General features: G+C 38.8%; 1 protein-coding gene across 2 annotated transcripts in view; it reads right to left on the bottom strand.

Annotated features, from left to right (window-relative positions):
• The window catches only part of FARS2 (phenylalanyl-tRNA synthetase 2, mitochondrial), a 545,053-nt gene that overhangs the window by 414,092 nt on the left and 111,780 nt on the right, over positions 1 to 19,181 (bottom strand). For both annotated transcript variants that reach the window (XM_045841682.1, XM_045841681.1), the window contains exon 2: positions 9,614 to 10,246. In XM_045841682.1, the coding sequence (XP_045697638.1) occupies positions 9,614 to 10,225 (612 nt within the window). In that variant the 5' untranslated portion in view covers positions 10,226 to 10,246. The remainder of the gene's footprint in view (positions 1 to 9,613; positions 10,247 to 19,181) is intronic.

Here is a 19,181-nt window from a genome sequence, read left to right as displayed (position 1 = left end):
CCATGGTCTAAAGTATTCTTCACCGTTCCTCCATTAAAATGCTAGTGTGAGTCTTGCAGCTTCCTGCCACTGTCATAGCATGCAGGTTTACAATTAGTGCATTCACCTTTTTCATATTTTTAATGAGGTGAGCTGAGCTAAGTACCTGCCCATTGCCATGACCAAGATATCATATTACTGGAATCACATCTCCTCTAGCACACTAATTATAGGTGACATTCTTTCACTTCGTCATATTTCCCAGATTTTTGTCTGTCTTCATTCATTTCCTAATACATTTATATTCCTATTAATAGTTATTATTCCTAACTTAGGAAATAGTTACTGAAAGCAGTAAGAATGCTCATCTAAGGAGCTTTGAGATTAAGCTTGGATAGTACTCTTATGTGAAAGTAATCTACCGCTGTATTTGCAGAGGTTCACAGGAAAACTGCATGTCCTGAGGCAAACAGTTGTCTCCTACAACATGACATTTACTATAACAAAGCAATGGTCACTTATTAACCTAAGGATCCTATACTCTATACTATTCCTTTTCTTACCAAACAACCCATTTAGCTTGCGTGGCAAGAGGGAGTTTTATAATAATTATTCCTTCTGTTTCAATGAACATGTTTGGAAAAAGTGCTAGTGGAGTAAAGTAAAAATATTTCCTGTGCCTCATTTAATTCCATTTGTTTCCCAATTTAAAAAAGTAATCATTTAAAAATATATGAATAGAATATAGATCAAAGATGGTGGAGGAGTAAGTGGAAGCTACACTAACCTCCTCTCAGGCCCAAACTAAAATTACTAAATTGTAGAGAAATCATTCTGAATGACCACTAACTGAAAACTAACTGGAGAGAAGCATTACAACAATGGACAGATCGAAGAAACCACTTCACCACAAGGTGACTCATAGGGAATGTAAAGGAGACATGAGAGGGCTGGCAGGGCTCCCACAGGAGGCAGCAGAAGATCCGGAGGGATATTTCAGCACCTGGAGGGGTACCCCTGAGAAGTGTGGGGTCTAAACCCTAGGCTGGGCTTCCTAACCCACAGCACCAGAGCCAGAAAAAGAACCCAGATTATATCCAACAGTGAAAGGCAGCAGGGTTTATCTCTGCCAGGGAGAAACAGCTGCAGACACAGAGAGCCTGGTAAGGCCAACACACAAAATTTCTTTTGCAGCCACACGTCCTAGGCTCCAGCAGAGGGAGGAGAGAGTGGACGAGAGATGCTTGAGGACAGCCTTGAGGTTGTGGCTCTGGGCAAAAAAGTGAAGGAACAGCTGCAGGGCTCCTGTGCTGAGTCATTGCCTATACTTCAGAAGCCATCTTTATCCAGCAAAGCACTCCTGTCCAAGTGGCATCAACCCGAAAGGAAACAATAGGCCCACTCACAGGAATTACTCTGTCCCACCCTTTGATGCTAAAGACAAGCCAGGCTGCTGATTACAGCTTAAAGCTGTATCATTGATTAGTTTAACAGTTAAGACAGAAAAATGCAAAGCAGCAGCCAAAATGGAAAGACAAAAAAAACAGACCCCAAAAGAAATAACAAAAGAATTCTCCAGAAGAAGAACTAGATGAAATGGAGGCAAGAAATTTATCAACTGAGTGAAAAAAATCAATAGCAGATAGAGAGTTTAGAGTAATGATTATAAAAATACTCAACAGCATGAAAAAAAATATAGAAATCATAGAGAAGGACCAGTCAGAAAGAAAGAATGCAATATCTGGAATAAATAATACACAAGAAGAAATAAAAAGGCAGTTAGATGAAGCAGAAGATCAAATCAGTGAGTTGGAAGACAAGGTAGAAAAAAAACATGCAGGGAGAGCAGTAAAAAGAAAAAAGAATTTAAAAAATTAGGACAGCCAAGAAACATTTTGAATAACAGGAAGCATAACAATATCTGCATCATGGGAATACCAGAAGAAGAAGATAGAGAGCAAGGAATCAAGAACCTATTTGAAGATATAATGACTGAAAACTTCCCTAATTTGGTGAAGGAAAAAGACACACAAGTCCAGAAAGCTCAGAGAGTCCCAAACAAGTTGGACCCAAAGAGGGCTACCCAAGACACATCATAATTAAAATGGCAAGGCTTAAAAACAAGGAGAGAATACTAAAATCCACAAAAGGAAAGCAGGTAGTTACATACAAGGAAGCACCAATTAGACTGTCATCTGATTACTCAAAGGAAACATTTCAGGCCAGAAGGAAGTGGCCTGAAATATTCAAGGTGATGAAAAGCAAGGAACTACACAACCAAGGCTACTTTACTTAGCAAGGCTATCATTTCAGATCAAAGGAAAAATAAGGAGCTTCCTAGATAAGAAAATGCTAAAGAGGTTTGTTAACAACAAAGCAGCACTGCAACAAATGTTAAAGGGTATGCTTAAGAAGAAGAAAAAGAGAAATAAAAGAAGAAAAGAGTCTAACAATAAAATTTCACTAAATACATATCTATTAATAATCATATTAAATACAAATGGCTTAAATGCTCCAACCAAAAGACACAGGGTAGCTGAATGGATAGGGAAACAAGACCCATACATATGCTGCCTCCAAAAGACCCATCTCAAATTGAAAGATAAACACACACTAAAAGTAAAAGGACAGAAAAATATATTTCATGCAAATGAAAAAGAAAAAAGTTGGGTAGCAGTACTTATATCCAACAAAATTGACTTTAAAACCCAGGCTATAGTAAGAAGCAAAGCAGGCCACTACATAATGATAAAGGGAATGATCCAACAAGAGGATATAACCCTAGTAAACATTTACACACCCAACATAGGAGCACCTAAATATGTGAAGTAAATCTTGATGGACACAAAGAAAGAGACTGATAAAAATACAGTCACAGTTGGGGATTTTAACACCCCATTGAGGTCAATGAATAGATCTTCCAGACAGAAAATCAATAAGGAGACAATGGCCTTGAACGACACACTACATCAAATTGACTTAACTGATACCTTCAGAACATTTCAACCCAAAGCAGCAGAATATACATACTTTTCAAGTGCACATGGAACATTATCTAGGATAAACCACATATTATGACACAAAACAAGCCTCAGTAAATTTAAGAAGACTGAAATCACATCAAGCATCTTCTCTGACCATAATGCTATGAAACAAGAACTCAGTCACAAGAAGAATACTGAAAAACACACAAAGACATGAATGCTAAATAACATGTTACTATACAATGATTACTTCAACAAGATCAAGGAAGAAATCAAGACACCTTGAAACAAATGAAAATAGGTCACCACAATCCAAAAGCTGTGGGACACTGAGAAAGCAATCCTAAGAGGGAAATTCATAACATTCCAGTCCAATCTCAAAAAAAATAAATAAAATAAAGCTCAAATAAACCATCTACCTTCACACTAAAAAGGAACTTGAAAAAGAACAACAAAGAAAGCCCAAAGTGAGTAGAAAGAAGGACATAGTAAAGATCAGAGCAGAAGTAAACAAAATGGAGCCTTAAAAAAATGATACAAAAGATCAGTGAATCCAAGAGTTGGTACTTTGAAAAGATAAACAAGATTTACAAGGCTTTAACCAGACTCATCAAGAAAAAGAGAGCAAGGACTCAAATAAATAAAATCAGAAATGAAAGAAGAGAAATAACAACTGACTCCAAAGAAATACAAAGAATTCTAAGAACATATTATGAACAACCTGGATGAAATGGATAAATTCCTAGAAACATATCCTCTTCCAAACAAAATCAAGAAGAATCAGAGAAGGTGAATAGACAGATCACACCTACTGAAACTGAAGCTATAATAAAAAAAACTCCCAACAAACAAAAGTCCTGGACCAGGTAGCTTCACAGATGAATTTTACCAAACATTCTGAGAACTAACACCTCTCCGACTCTATTTCATAAAATTCACAAGGAGAGAAGTCTCCCAAACTCATTTTACAAAGCCAGCATTATCCTAATTCCAAAACCAGATAAAGACACTACAAAAAAAGAAAATTATAGGCCAGTATCCCTGATGAACATAGATGCTAAAATTCTCAACAAAATATTAGCCAACCAAATACAGCAGTGCATCAGAAAGATCATACAGAATGATCAAGTGGGATTTATTCTGGGAATGCAAGATAGTTACGACATTCACAGATCAATAAATGTGATTCATCACATAAACAAAATTAAGGATACAAACCACATGATCGTGGGAAGAGGTGGGTGGGTGGGCTGGAATGGGAGTAAAAGGGAGAAAACTGTATTTGAACAATGATTAAAATTAAAAAATAAAAAAACACATGATCATATTAATACATGCAGAAAAAGCTTTTTGATAAAATTGAGCACCATTTATGTTAAAAACTCTCAGCAAAGTGGAATTAGAGGGAACATACCTAAACATAATAAAGGCCATATATGACAAACCCACTGCCAGCATCATGTACAATGGGCAAAAATTACAAGTGTGCCCCTTAAGATCGGGAACAAGACAGAGATGTCTGCTTTCACATCTCTTATTCAACATAATGCTGGAAGTTCTAGCCACAGCAATCAGACAAGGAGAAGAAATAAAAGGCATCCAATTGGAAACGAGAAAGTAAAACTCATTATTTGCAGATGATGTGATACTGTACATAGAAAATCCCAAAGATTCTACCAAGAAACTACTACAACTGATAAATGAATTCAGTAAAGTAGCAGGATACAATTTTAATATTCAGAAATCAGTTGCACTTTTTAAATTTTTTTTTAAGGGAGGGAAGGGAGGGAGAAAGAGAGAGAGAAACATCAACGTGTGGTTGCTAGGGGTCATAGCCTGCAACCCAGGCATGTGCCCTGACTGGGAATCGAACCTGAGATGCTTTGGTTCGCAGCCCGTGCTCAATCCACTGAGCTACGCCAGCCAGGACATTTTTATATAACAATAACAAACTAAGAGAAAGGGAAATTAAGAAAACAATGTCATTCATAATTGCTACAAAAGAATAAAATACCTAGGAATAAACCTAACCAGGATGTAAAAAAGACCTGTGTTGGGAAAATTATAAGACACCAAAGAAAGAAACAGAGTTCCAGCAAGATGGAGGCACAGGTAAAAACCCTTCGCTTCCTCACACAACCAAAAGGAGGATAACAGCCAATCTAAAATCAATAAACAACCAGAAGCACCAGAAAATCAAACTGCATGGAACTCCGACAACCAAGGAATAAAAGAAAAAATCAATCAGAACAACCAGACTGGTAAGGCAGACCATTTGGGCTGACTCAGAAAAACCACGGCGAGGTGGCTAAGGGCGGCATGGTGGCAGGGGAGGAGGCGGGGGCGGGGGGCGGCCAGGGTGTGACAGCTGATCTCAGCAGAGCTGTGCAGGAGAGACTGACTTAAAGGGAAAACTAAGACTCAGAGTTGACTATGGGCTACGGCTGGGGTTGCCCCCGTGGGAGATGATTCCAGTCTAACTCGAGAGTCTCGGACAGTGCACTAAAGACGGCAGGCGAGCTGCATTGCTCCATCTCTGGCCCCTCCCCCACAGGCAGCACAGCAAAGAAGGTCACCCTATCTGGGTGAATACTTAAGGCCCCGCCCCTTTCAACCTATCAGGTGGGCCAAGACAAAGAAATATGACCCAAATGAAGGAACAGAGTATAACCTCAGAACTAAGCGATGAGGAGATTACCAACATATCTGATGGAGAATTTAAAGCCTTGGTAATCAAAATGCTCACAGGTCTGACTGAACTTGGTCAAAAAATGAAAGATACCCAAAAGGAAATAAAGCAAAATATTCAGGGAACCATCAGTGACAAGAAGGAAACCAGGATTCAAAGCAACAATTTGGAACAAAAGGAAGAAATAAACATTCAAATGGATCAGAATGGAGAAACAAGAATCCAAAAAAATGAAGAGAGGCTGAGGAATCTCTGGGACAACCTGAAATGTTCCTATATCCAAATTATAGGGATGCCAAAAAGAGAAAAGCAACAGAAAAAAACTGAAAACTTATTTGAACAAATAATGAAGGAAAACTTCTCCAATCTGGTGAAGGAAATTGACTTCCAGGAAGTCCAGGAAGCCCAGAGAGTCCCAAAGAAGTTGCACTCAAAGAGGAACACACCAAGGTACATCATCATTAAGTTTCCCAAGATTAAAGACAAAGAGAAAATCCTAAAAGCAGCAAGAGATAAGGAGACAGTTACCTACAAAGGAGTTCCCATTAGATTATCAGCTGATTTCTCAAAAGAAACCTTACAGGCAAGAAGGGGCTGGAAACAAGTATTTGAAGTCATAAAAGGCAAGGGCCTACATCCAAGATTACTCTATTCAGCAAAGCTATCATTTAGAATGGAAGGGCAGATAAAATGCTTCCCAGATAAGGTCCAGTTAAAGCAGTTCATCATCACCAAGCCCTTATTATATGAAATGTTAACAGGACTTATCTAGGAAAAAGAAGATCAAAACTATGAACAATAAAATGACAACAAACTCATAACTATTAACAAATGAACCTACAAGAAAAGAAAAACAATGAAAACAAAAACTAGCAAACAACCACAACAGGAACAGAATTAGAGATATGGACATCACACAGAGGGAGTTCAGTGGGGATGGGGAAGGGAGGAATAGGGGGCAAAAGGTATAGGGAAGAAGAAGCATAATTAGTAGGTATAAAATAGACAAGGAAAGATTAAAAATGGTATAGGAAACAGAGGTCTCAATAAACTTACATGTACAACCCATAGACATGAACTAAGTGTGGGAGGGGGGATGCTGGAGGGTTGAGGGGCAGGATGGAGGGGGATAGAGGGAGAAAAATTGGGAAAACTATAATAGCATAATCAATAAAAAATACTTAAAATTTAAAAAAAGAAACAAAAGAAGATACAAATAACTGGAAACACATACCATGTTCATGGACAGGAAGAATTAACATCATTAAAATGTCCATACTACCCAAAGAAATCTATAGATTCAATGCAATTCCTACCAAGATTCCAATGACTTATTTCACAGAACTAGAATAAATATTTCAGAAAGTTATATGGAACCAACAAAAGGCCCCACATAGCAACAGTGATCATGAAAAAGAACAACAAAGCTGGAAGGAATGACACTAATATTAAATTATACTATAAGGTCACAGTAATCAAAACAGCATGGTACTGGCATTAAAAACAGACACATAGCTCAAATGAACAGAATAAATAGCCCAGAAGTAAACCCACACATTTATAGTCAATTAATATTTGACAGAGGAAGCAAGCAGATACAAGGAGCAAGGTAGTTTATTCAATAAATGATGTTGGGAAAATTGGACAGATACATATAGAAAAATGAAACTAGATCACCTTCTTAACACCACACACAAGAATAAATTCAAATGGATCAAAGACTTAAATGTTAGACACAAAACCATAAAAATCCTAGAAGAAAACACAAGCAGCAAAATCTCAGACATTGCTCGCGGCAATATTTTTTCTGCTGTATCTCTTCAGGCAAGGGAAACAAAAGAAAAAATAAACAATGAGACTACATCAAACTAAAAAGTGTTTTCAACACAAAGGAAATAATCAACAAAATATACAACCCACAGAATGGGAGAGCATATTCACTGATACATCTGATAAGAGGTTAACATACAAAATTTATGAAGTACTTACAAAACTCAACACCAAAAACAAATAAACAACACAAATGAAAAATGGGCAAAGGACCTGAATAAGACATTGCCCCAAAGAGGACATACACATGGCCAACAGACATATGAAAAGATGCTCAATGTCACTAATCATCAGAGAAATACAAATTCAAACCACAAAGAGATATCATTTCACACCTGTCAGAATGTCTATCATCAACAAATCAACAAACAAGTGCTGTCGAGGGTGTGAGCAAAGAGGAATGCTTTTGTGCTGTTGGTGGGAACACAGACTGGTACAGCCACTGTGGAAAGCAGTGTGGGGAAACCTCAAAACATCAAAAATGGATCTGCCTTTTGACCCAGCAATCCCACTTCTGGGAATATATACAAAGGAACTCAAAACACTAATTCGAATGAACACAAGCATCCCTATGTACACTGCAGCATTATTTACAACTGCCAAGATAAGGAAGCAACCTAACTGTCCATCAGTAGATGAGTAAAGAAAACAACTACAGGACATTAACACAATGGAATACTACTCAGCTGTAAAAAAAAAGAAGAAGAAGAAAATTTTACCCTTTGTGACAATATAGATGGACCTGGAAACATTATGCTAAGTAAAATAAGCCAATCAGAGAAAGACAAATACATATGATTTCACTGATATTTGGAATCTAATGAACAAATGGAACTAACAAAAAAATGGGGATAGACTCATAGATGGAGAATAGGATGACAGCTTAGATGGTAGGGGTGGTTGAGCAAAAGGGAAAAAGGACTCATGGACATAGACAACAGTGTGGTGATTGCTGGGGGCTGGGGGTATAAGGGGACTAAACGGTAATTGTAAAAAAATGATAAAAAAATCAAAAAATATATGAATAAAACACAAGTGGTATTGCAGATTTTTAGGAAATAGACTCAACTTTTAAGGATTTTCATAATTTGCCAAAAAAAAAAGAGGAAAAAAGGAAGGAAGGAAGGAAGGAAGGAAGGAAGGAAGGAAGGAAGGAAGGAAGGAAGGGAGGGAGGGAGGGAGGGAGGGAGGGAGGGAGGGAGGGAGGAAGGGAGGAAGGGAGGGAGGGAGGGAGGGGAGAAAGGAAGAGGAGGGGGAGAGGAGAAAGGAAGAGGAGGGGGAGGGGAGGGGGAGGGGGAGGGGAGGGGGAGGGAGGGAGAGGGGGAGAGGGGGAGAGGGGGAGAGGGGGAGAGGGGGAGAGGGGGAGAGGGGAGAGGGGAGAGAGGAGAGAGGAGAGAGGAGAGAGGGTGGAAGGGAGGGAAGGAGAATGAGAGAAAGAGAAAGAAAAAACAAGATGCACACAATATTATTAGGATATGAGCTAACAAATTAAATGAGTTGTGGCTTTTGATAAAGACCACAAAGCAGACTTCCTAGTCAAAAAGGCTCAGTGCATCAAAATACATACCTCAAGAACAGCAACAATTAAAGACATCTCACAAAGAAAAACATGTAAAGTGTCCACAAACATAAAATAGGGGAGGTTAAGGAAAGAGCTTGGGAACAAGAACACAGTTTACAATTTAAACCAATAAATCATCAGTCCTTTCTACTATAGGATAAGAAAGTCTAACAACATGAACACATAATTAACTTCTACTGACAGACCTGAAATAAACTTATCAGAGGTTTCAGTACTTTATGTTTAACTCCCTTGGATTGAGGGTAAATTTGAGCCACTGATTATTCATTCTTAAGAAGAAACGTAGAGAAAGGCAGATGAATATTAGAAGAATAAAGACAGACAAGAGAATACAAAGGCCTACCAACATCTGTAATTACTAACAAAGCAAATCACTCTAAATATATTGAGAAATATATTGAGTCTCGGCCTATAGAAAGAAAGGGTGTCATCAAGGATGAGTGATTCACAAATGCAAAGAACAATGGTTCTGGTTTCACTGAGATAAACTTTAGTGACTGCAACATGAATATCCATGCCTTCAACAATGAAAAATGTCTCAAGACACACCTCGTGCTTAGAAAAGAGCCGGACGCCCTCCAGCTGGTGGAAAACGGGGTAGTGCTGGGAGTCGATCTGGTCGCGTCGATAAACATCACCCACCACCAGGAAGGCATCCAGCCCAGCATGCAGCAGGTCCCACTGGTGTGCAGATGTATGTGCTCGGAGCATGTGAGTCTGATTCAGGTAATAGTTGTCTCCCTTCTTCCGGCTTGGGTGGTCAGTTGGGATGAGCAGGCTATCAAAGTTCTGCCAAGTCGTGACCACCGGAGAAAAGTTGTCAAAGACTGAGAACAGGGGAGTCCCAAAGCGGCCTACATATTGCTTGTAAAAGTGCTCCTTCACCCTCTCCTTGATCAGCCAAAGTGGGTGATACTGCTGGTTGTGCAGATTCCTGCCAACACAGGAGAGTACTTTCCGGGAGAGATTGCTGTAGTCATCCTGAGGGTAGGATTGACCCAGCAGCTCCAACACACCACCTGGAGCTCCTCGGGCAGCAAACCCTGAAGCAGCAGGCCGTGAACCCAAGGCTGGATGCTGATGGCCTCTGGAGACACTACTGGCCTTCCTCACCGGGTAGACACACACATGGGCAACTCTCCTGAAAGCTGAAGAAACCATTGTAGATACTTCTTATGGATTCTGGAAAGAGCACAGATGCAAAACACAAGTTAAGGCTCACCCTGTGGAAAGTAAATGTGACTTTCATGTCTCCCTCAAGTTTCCCACTGTCCTACTGACATCATTGTTCTCCCACCACCTCTCCCTACCACACACAGAATATCCACTTAAAAAAATCTGCCCTGGATGGTGTAGCTCAGTGGATTGAGCACAGGCTATGAACCAAAGGGTTGCCAGTTTTATTCCCAGTAAGGGCACATGCCTGGATTGCAGGTTAGGTCCCCAGCAGGGGCCATGTGAGAAGCAACCACACACTGATGCTTCTCTCCCTCTCCTTCTCCTTCCCTTCCCCTCCCCTTTTTCTAAAAATAAATAAATAAAATATTTTTTTAAAAGAAAGAAAATCTGCTGACAAAGGCTCTAAATCAAAAGAATCTTGAGCGTCACTTTTATATTTCTAATCTCTAGCTGGACGTCCTTCCCTTGCCATTTAGATCCTTGGGTTTAAAGAAAATTTCCATTATCATGTCATGTCATGTTCTGACCCACTCATGCTAAACAAAGCTTTCTAAATGTGACAACTTCCTTTTATTTCAACTAGATTTTATAACCAAAAAACTTCAAATGGATTATCTAATAGACAGAACTTAGCTGAATTCTGGCACATGATTACACACACACACACACACACACACACACACACACGTATATCTAAACTATCAATATATCAAAAGAGATGATATTTTAAACAGCCATCCTGCACATGTCTGTCTTTCTTTCTCCCTCATAACTACAAAGTTCTACTTACCTTTCACAAAGCATGACTTTGGGATTATTTCACTATATTAAAAAATGGCATTAATATAATTTTTGACATTGAGATACCACTTTAAATGGTGGTTATTTTTAGTTAATATTTTTAAAAATAAAATATCACACAATGTGATAGACTATACCAATGGATAGCTAAAATTATTTTTATAAATGCAAATCCTTTCTATCCTCACATCTGGTCATGTCAATTAAATGTAATACCATTGCAGCATCCCATCAACTATACTTTTGTTTTGTAAAAGAGCAAGTTTCTACTATGCACACACAATAAGCCAGGAGCAGAACTAAACTTCCTTGGGAAGGGATTCAGAGCAGCCAGAAGATAAGAGCATTGACCAGAACTTTTTTTAAAAATGCCTAGAATTTAATAAGAAGAGCACCAAATTTCACATGTGAAAATCACCTCAGCAGTCATCTACTACAGGCCATTCATGTCACAGATGAGGTGACAAAGACCCAGCCAGATACAGCTGACAAACTCTAAGATACAGGGAGAGATAAACAACATTGAAGGATTCTGGACCACGTCACACAGTACTTGTTGCCCACTGTCACAAAGGTAAGTTTTAAATTGACTCAGGGATCTCAGTTATAAAAATCTGTACATGTCATATCCCTATGTCCATAAAAATTTTACTATAAACTTAAGTCACCCAAATGTATCTTCTACAATTTGGAATTTTTACCTATTGGGCTATTTCAAAGCATACAACTATGTGGTTATTTTACTTCAAGGGTTTTACAATCATACCAAGAAAATACCTAACTTCATGATATGAAGATGCATTAGGAGAGAAGTATATTGCTCCAAGTGACCAACAAAGCACGTCTAACATGGACCTAGGCTGTACAGTTCACCTAATTCAAAAGTGGGACTGAGAATATCTAGCTCCAAGTTATATTATCATAAACGTGTGACTGGTTATTACAAGCTTGTGCATGGCATCTTTGTCTGACACTGCCAGCATGTGAAAAGTTTTCAAAGATACCCAAGAACTCTCTGGATTTATCCATCTATGAAACTATTTTGTCAGAGTTCTTTTGAGAAATGTTTTTTGGCTCAGCTTCAATGGAAATGTGTCTTCCCATCTACAGTGCTCAATGCCTTGTCACTGCAGTAGATATGAATTTTAAATATGTATGTGCCACCTTATGCATCTTAGTGCAAAGTCAGACTGTTAGGTTGTTAACTACCCAATTCAGTGCCCCTGGCAAGACATAAGAAAAGTATTTTTTACTTCCAAAGACAAATGCTATTATACAAAATTCAGAATTCTTCTGGAAAAGATGTTTCTGACACACTATTTATACATTTCTGACTTCTCTTTCCTTCTCAGTTCCTAGCTCCTCACACATACAAATCCACTGCTTGGTTCTGTTCCCATAGAAGGGCCCCATCTTTACACCCCTTTTTTGCTCTCCTCACCGACCTTTTCACTGTTGAAGAAAGTTTCATTTTCTTGTCCTCATTTTCAGAATTTTTATCTATCCCCTCAGCTCCTGGTTGTACTTTCTCTTACAGTCATTTCCCTCCTCCCAAAACAATTGGGTTTTTTTCCTCTATTATCATCTTTTATAGAAAAGCGTTCCCACTCCCACCTGAAAAGTAAATTCCTTTCCTTTTGCCTTTGTCTAGTTTCTCTATTAGGAACTAAGTTCATCTGGAAATTACAAGAGACCCAAAAAGATAAAAACCAGCACTGACAGCCATTTTTCTATTGGTACAGTGGTCTTCCATGTCATCCTTTCAACCACTATGTTAGCTAAGTATTATTCTTACTACTTGACAAAGAAAATAAGGCTCAAATAGATCTTGTAACTTGCAAAAACTCAAACACCTATCCATGGACAAAGTTCAAAACTCTGGGCAACTCAAGTACTTCTGAATGAAAATAGACCTAAGGCTGTTAAATTCAAATTACATCTCTTTAATCACCTATCTTAACTTACCTTATCTGAGCAATGTATTTTATACATCACTACATGTTTAAGTGCATAAAGTAATACATGAATGAATAAATCAATGAGTCTAAACACAATAGCTTAGATGGTGGAAATGAAATACCTTTTAACATAAGACCTGAAGAACAAACTTGCCCATGTCCTGCTTTTGTAAATAAAGCTGTGTTGGAACCCAGCAATGCCCAGTCAATAAAATACATTTAAATACGTTCTTTGGCTTCTCCATTTCCCATACTATTCTTAACCTCCCCCTGTCTATTTTGTACCTACTATTTATGCTTCTTATTCCCTATACCTTTTCCTCCATTCTCCCCACTCCCCCTTGCCACTGATAACCCTCCATGTGAGCTCCATTTCTGTGATTCTATGCCTGTTGTAGTTTGCTTAGTTTCTGTTTGTTTTTGTTGTTAGTTTCAGTTGGTGATAGTTGTGAGTTTGCTGTCATTTTACTGTTCATATTTTTAATCTTCTTTTTATTTTTTAGGTATATTTCATTGATTATACTATTACAGTTGTCCCAGTTTATTTCTCTTTTTTCCCCCTCCTCCCTGTACCGCTGTCCCCAACCTCTAACATTCCACCCCTACCACGTGTCATGTCCATGGGTCAAACATATGCATTCTTTGGCTTCTGTTTTCTCTGCTATTCTTAACCTCCCCGTCTATTTTGCACCAACTGTTTATGCTTCTTATTCCCTGTACCTTTACCCCCATTCTCCCCCCACCCCCTCCCCACTGATAAGCCTCCATGTGATCTCCATTTCTATGATTCTGTTACTGTTCTAGTTGTTTGCTTCGTTTGTTTTGGTTAGGTTCAATTGTTGATAGTTGTGAGTTTGTGGTCAATTTACTGTTTGTATTTTTGATCTTCTTCTTTTTCTTAGATAAATCCCTTTAACATTTTTTATAATAAGGGATAATAAAGGCTTGGTGATGATGAACTCCTTTAACTTGACCTTATCTGGGAAGCACTTTATCTGCCCTTCCATTCCAAATGATAGCTTTGCTGGATAGAGTCATCTTGGATGTAGGTCCTTGACTTTCATGACTTCAAATATTTCTTTCTAGACTCTTTCTGCCTGCAAGGTTTCTTTTGAGAAATCAGCTATACTCTTATGGGAACTCCTTTGTTGGTAACTGTCTTTGTTGGTCTCCTATTCTCTTGCTACTTTTAAGATTCTCTCCTTATCTTTAATCTTGAGTAACTTAATTATGAAGTGCCTTGGTGTGTGCTTCCTTAGGTCCAACTTCTTTGGGATTCTCTGAGCTTCCTGGACTTCCTAGAAGTCTATTTCCTTTGCAAGATTAGGGAAGTTCTCCTTCATTATTTGTTCAGATAAGTTTTCAGTTACTTGCACTTCCTTTACTCCTTCTGGCACCCCTATGATTCAGATGTTGGAGTGTTTAAAGTTGTCCTGGAACTTCCTAAGCCTCCCCTCATTTTTTTGCATTCTTGCTTCTCCATTCTTTTGTGGTTGAATGTTTATTTCTTCCTTCTGCTCCAAGTCGTTGATTTGAGTCCCGCTTTCCTTCCTGTCACGATTGGTTCTGTGTATATGTCTCTTCATTTCACTTTTCACAGCCTTCACTTTTTTCTGTATTTTGCGACCACACTCAACCATTTCTGTGAGCATCCTGATTACCAGTGCTTTGAATTGTGCATCTGATAGGTTGGCTATCTCTTCATAGCTTAGTTGTATTTTTTCTGGAGCTTTGATCTGTTCTTTCATTTGAGACATACTTTTTTTGGTCTTCATGTAGTAAGGGGTGGAGCCTTTGGTATTTGCCAGGGCCAGGAAACCCCCATCTCTGTGTTGTGGTGCTGTATCTGGAGGAGGGGTCTGACAGGGAACAATGCCACTTGCTTAGCTCTCAGCTGGCTTTCAATTATTTCCCCTGCTACCCACAAGCAAATTGGGCCCTTCTGGTGCAGATTCCCAGGTGGGTGTGTTTGTGTATGTTCTATGACCCTATGGTTCTCTCTAATGTACTCTCCTGGGAACCTGGGAGTTTCTTCTGCCTCTGCAACCCTCACAGGATTTTACCGTCAAAGGTTTTGAGACTTTATTTTCCTGTACTGTATCCCTGGGTTGTATGGTCTGCCTTGCTGCCAGTTGTTCTTCCCAGTTATCCACATGCAAATATGGGACCTCCCAGTCTGCCAGCTGCCGCCTGGCCCACTGGGTCCTCCATGTACCACCTTGCCACTACCTCTCCACCCCCACAACCCATCTCAGCCCCTCCTCCTAGTCTGAATGGTAATTTCTTCTTCAACTCCTTGGTTATAGGACTTCCACAGAGTTCAACTTTCTGGCAGTATAGTTGTTTTTTGTTTTTAAATTTTGTTGTTGTCCTTTTGGTTGTGCAAGGAGGCACAGTGCATCTACCTACATCTGCATCTTATAAATAGCATTTTTTAAGTTTAGTTCTCTCAGAAGGTATTAGAACCTGAGTAATCTATTAACTAAAGCAAGTATACAGTTTTGTTCGATTTTTCAGTATGTATACTTGTTCTTCAGAAGGCATAAAATTCCTTGGTCACCAGGCTCTATTACGGATGTCAAATTGTTAGGAACATAAATGTCAAATACAGACTTTCATAAGAAATAGAAAACAACAAAATTCCACTTTTCTTCCAATACAGCTTATCATTAGTGAATTGTATTAAAGGTACAAAGTGGTAAAGAAGTGGTCAGAAAATATTTCTCTGGTTATCTCTGTTTTCTTATATAAATAATAATTCCTAAGTAAACTGCATGTACCTTTCAAACCTTAAAGTTTTCCCCCATTCTTTTCCAACTTTATCTATTGATACAATGTGCCTAAAACACCAACACATCCAAGAAGAGTTAGCCAGTGGTTAGCATCCTTAAAATCAGTTGATGATTTCTCATTGGTCATCCTTAATGTTTCTAGAAACCTAGTCCCAGCATAATGCTATTTCATCTACAGTGCAAATCTTTTCTAGACTCAAATTTTCAATGAATATTAGCAAATTAATCAATATGATTTTTAAACTAGCTTGTGATGAACAAAGCTCTTCATTGCAGGCTTCAGACACTTCACAGGGGTGTCCAGCCTCTTAGCATCTCTAGGCCCCACTGGAAGAAAAAGAATTTTCTTGGGCCACACATTACATACACAAACACTAACAAAAAATGATGAGCAAAAAATGGTTTTAAGTAAATTTACGACTTTGGGTTAAGCTGCACTCATAGCAATCCTGGGCAGCATGTGGCCTAAGGGCCAAGGTTGCATAGCCCTGCACCATGAAGCTTCTTAAATTTCTGCAGCCAATCTCTGAATATTTACACCTGTCTTTGACAGTTTCTTTATGGTATGTTCTACATATTTCACAACCAATAAATAACACTGTCAATTTTTCAGTGTCTAATCCTATTAATGTAGTCAATATCTGCACTTTTTACACTTCTCCAAGGAAGACATACAGAGGATACAGAGACATGTGAAAAGATGCTCAGTACCCCTAGCTATCAGAGAGATGCAAATTAAAACCACAGTGAGATACCACTTCACACTGGTCAGAATGGCCATCATAAACAAAGCAACAAACAATGAGCATTGGAGAGGTTGTGGAGAAAAGGGAACCCTAGTGCACTGTTGGTGGGATTGCAGACTGGTACAACCACTATGGAAAACAGTATGGAATTTTCTCAGAAAACTAAAAAATCTGTCTTTTGACCCAGCAATTCCACTGCTAGGATTATATCCCAAGAACCCTAAAACACCAATCCAAAAGAACCTATGCACCACAATGTTCATAGCAGCACAATTTACAATAGCCAAGTGTTAGAAGCAACCTCAGTGCCCATCAGTAAATGAATGGATCAAAAAGCTATGGTATATTTACACAATGGAATTCTATGCAGCAGAAAGAAAGAAGGAGCCCCTACCCTTTGCTACAGCTTGGATGGAGCTGGAAAGCACTATGCTAAGTGAAATAAGCCAGGTAATTCCTTAAGACGAATACCAAAAGACAAAAGACAAATATTCCAAAAGACAAATACCATGTGATCTCACTTTTAACAGGAACCTAATCAACAGAACAAACAAACAAGCAAAATATAACCGAAGACACTGAAACAGAGAACAGGCTGACCGTGTCCACAGGGGAGAGGGCAGGGAATTTCAGGGGAAAAGGGGAAGGGTTTACAGGAACAAGTATAAAGGACACATGGACAAAAACTGGGGGTTGGGGTTGAAATGAGAGGGAGGTGGGGAGCACTAGGGAGGTGGGCTGGGATGGGAGTAAAAGACAGAAAACTGTACTTGAACAACAATTAAAATAAAATTTTTTAAAAATCCGTACTTTTTTTGGCTATGTATGTTTTCCTAGTTGTCAGTAGTTCTTTTTTTTAATACTTTATTTATTTATTTTTACAGAGAGGGGAAGAGAGGGAGAATGAGAGGAAGAGAAACACTGATATACAAGAGAAACATCAATCAGTTCCTCTCACAAACCCCTGACAGGGACCTGGCCTGCAACCCAGGCATGAGCCCTAACTAGAATCAAACCAGCAACTTTTGGGTATGCAGTAGAACACTCAACCCACTGAGTCACACCAATCAGGGCCTTATCACTAGTTCTTGGTCACCGCTGTCCCTATAACAATTCCACCTCTAGACTTTCAGTTTCTTTAGGTTGTATACAGTGGAGCCCCCACATATATAAAATACTTCACAGATATACTCCACACTCAGGTTTATAATAATTCTATTATAGGTGCCACCGATAATAATAGATGCTTTCAGTTCTTTTTAAAATCTCAGGGCCCAGAGCAGGCCACCCCAAAATGTCCCACAATGGTGTATTGCTTACTTTGCATTAAAGTTACCTGACAAGCAGCTGGGACAGGAGGGCACACAGACCCTCCCTTGTCTTCTGGATAGAAGGAAATAAATCTCCCTTGTGAAAGGTGCCCCCTTGCTCCAAGGGGGAAAGATACTCTTACAGCTAGGTTAAGGAATCAGGATCAAAAGAACCTGTATAAACAAATTTTGTTGCCTCTTTGCTAATTTTTACCCAAGCCCAAACTGTTTCGATTCCTCACTAATGAATACCCCAACCTTGCTTAGATTTCTTATTAATAAGCACTAACTTTTTTCTGTCCTGTCAATCGCAAATTTATTATTTCTTTGTTTAAAGGGTATAAAAAGTTGGCTGTTTCATCATTCCAGAGAGCATCATTTATGATTCTCCTGTACACATGTATTAAATTGGTTTTTCTCCTCTTAATCTGGTCTTATGTCAATTTTATTATTAGCCCAACTATAAGAACTTAAGAAAGCTAGAGGGGAAGAATTCTTTCCCTACTTAATAACAGTTATCCACAGGACTCTCTCTCTTTTTAACATTTCCAAAGTGCATTTGAATTCAGTTACACACAACATTAAGTCTAGGCTACTTTACAACCCAACCACAAACTGCTCTGCCCCTTCTTGGCTTCTGTCCCAGGACACACATCATGTTTCAGCTCTCTGGCACTTGTGTATTGGGGAATAATCCCGGATTTTGAGTCCTTCCATAAATAACACTTTCTTTAATTCTCATATATCCACTTAGGTATGTTAATAGGGGTATCAGAATTTTAATTACATGGCAGAACAGTAACAGAGTTCAATTAAAGTAGTTTCATTTCTCCTGTCTCATAGGACATATCACACTGAACAGAAGGGAAATGCAATTTAATAAATTGGAGAAATAAAATATAGCATGTTATGTTAGTAGAAGAAGCCTGTTCTGAATTCAGGAAAATCTGTGTCAGTATATTTATACATTTTAGAAAAAGTGAGAAGATTAGGCTAGAGAATAGTTATATTACCTAAGCCAGTGAAGTTAGAGAAGCCAAGGACATAGGTGAAACTTGGTCAAATAGTACAAATGTCTTACAAATTAAAATAGAACACAAGCGCAGCTCCTGGTCCTGGTGGCCCCAGCCAGAGTTCTTTTCAACTGACAGTAAGATTACAATAGAAAAGTCCACTTGCAAATAAAGTGAGTCATCAGAGACAAAGCCACACATTACCTGGCTAGCTCTACCTTGAAGAATAACTAGGGTGGCGGGGGTGGTATCCTGGGAGGGATTTTGTGCAATACACAAAGAATAAAATTGCCAAGAGTACAGAAGAACAGAAGATAC

The sequence above is a fragment of the Phyllostomus hastatus genome, unplaced genomic scaffold (genome assembly GCF_019186645.2).
Source record: "Phyllostomus hastatus isolate PE091 unplaced genomic scaffold, TTU_PhHast_1.1 phas_contig_37, whole genome shotgun sequence".
Taxonomy (NCBI): domain Eukaryota; kingdom Metazoa; phylum Chordata; class Mammalia; order Chiroptera; family Phyllostomidae; genus Phyllostomus; species Phyllostomus hastatus.
The sequence above is the reverse complement of the archived record's forward strand: the minus strand, read 5'-3'. Positions and strand labels throughout refer to the sequence as shown.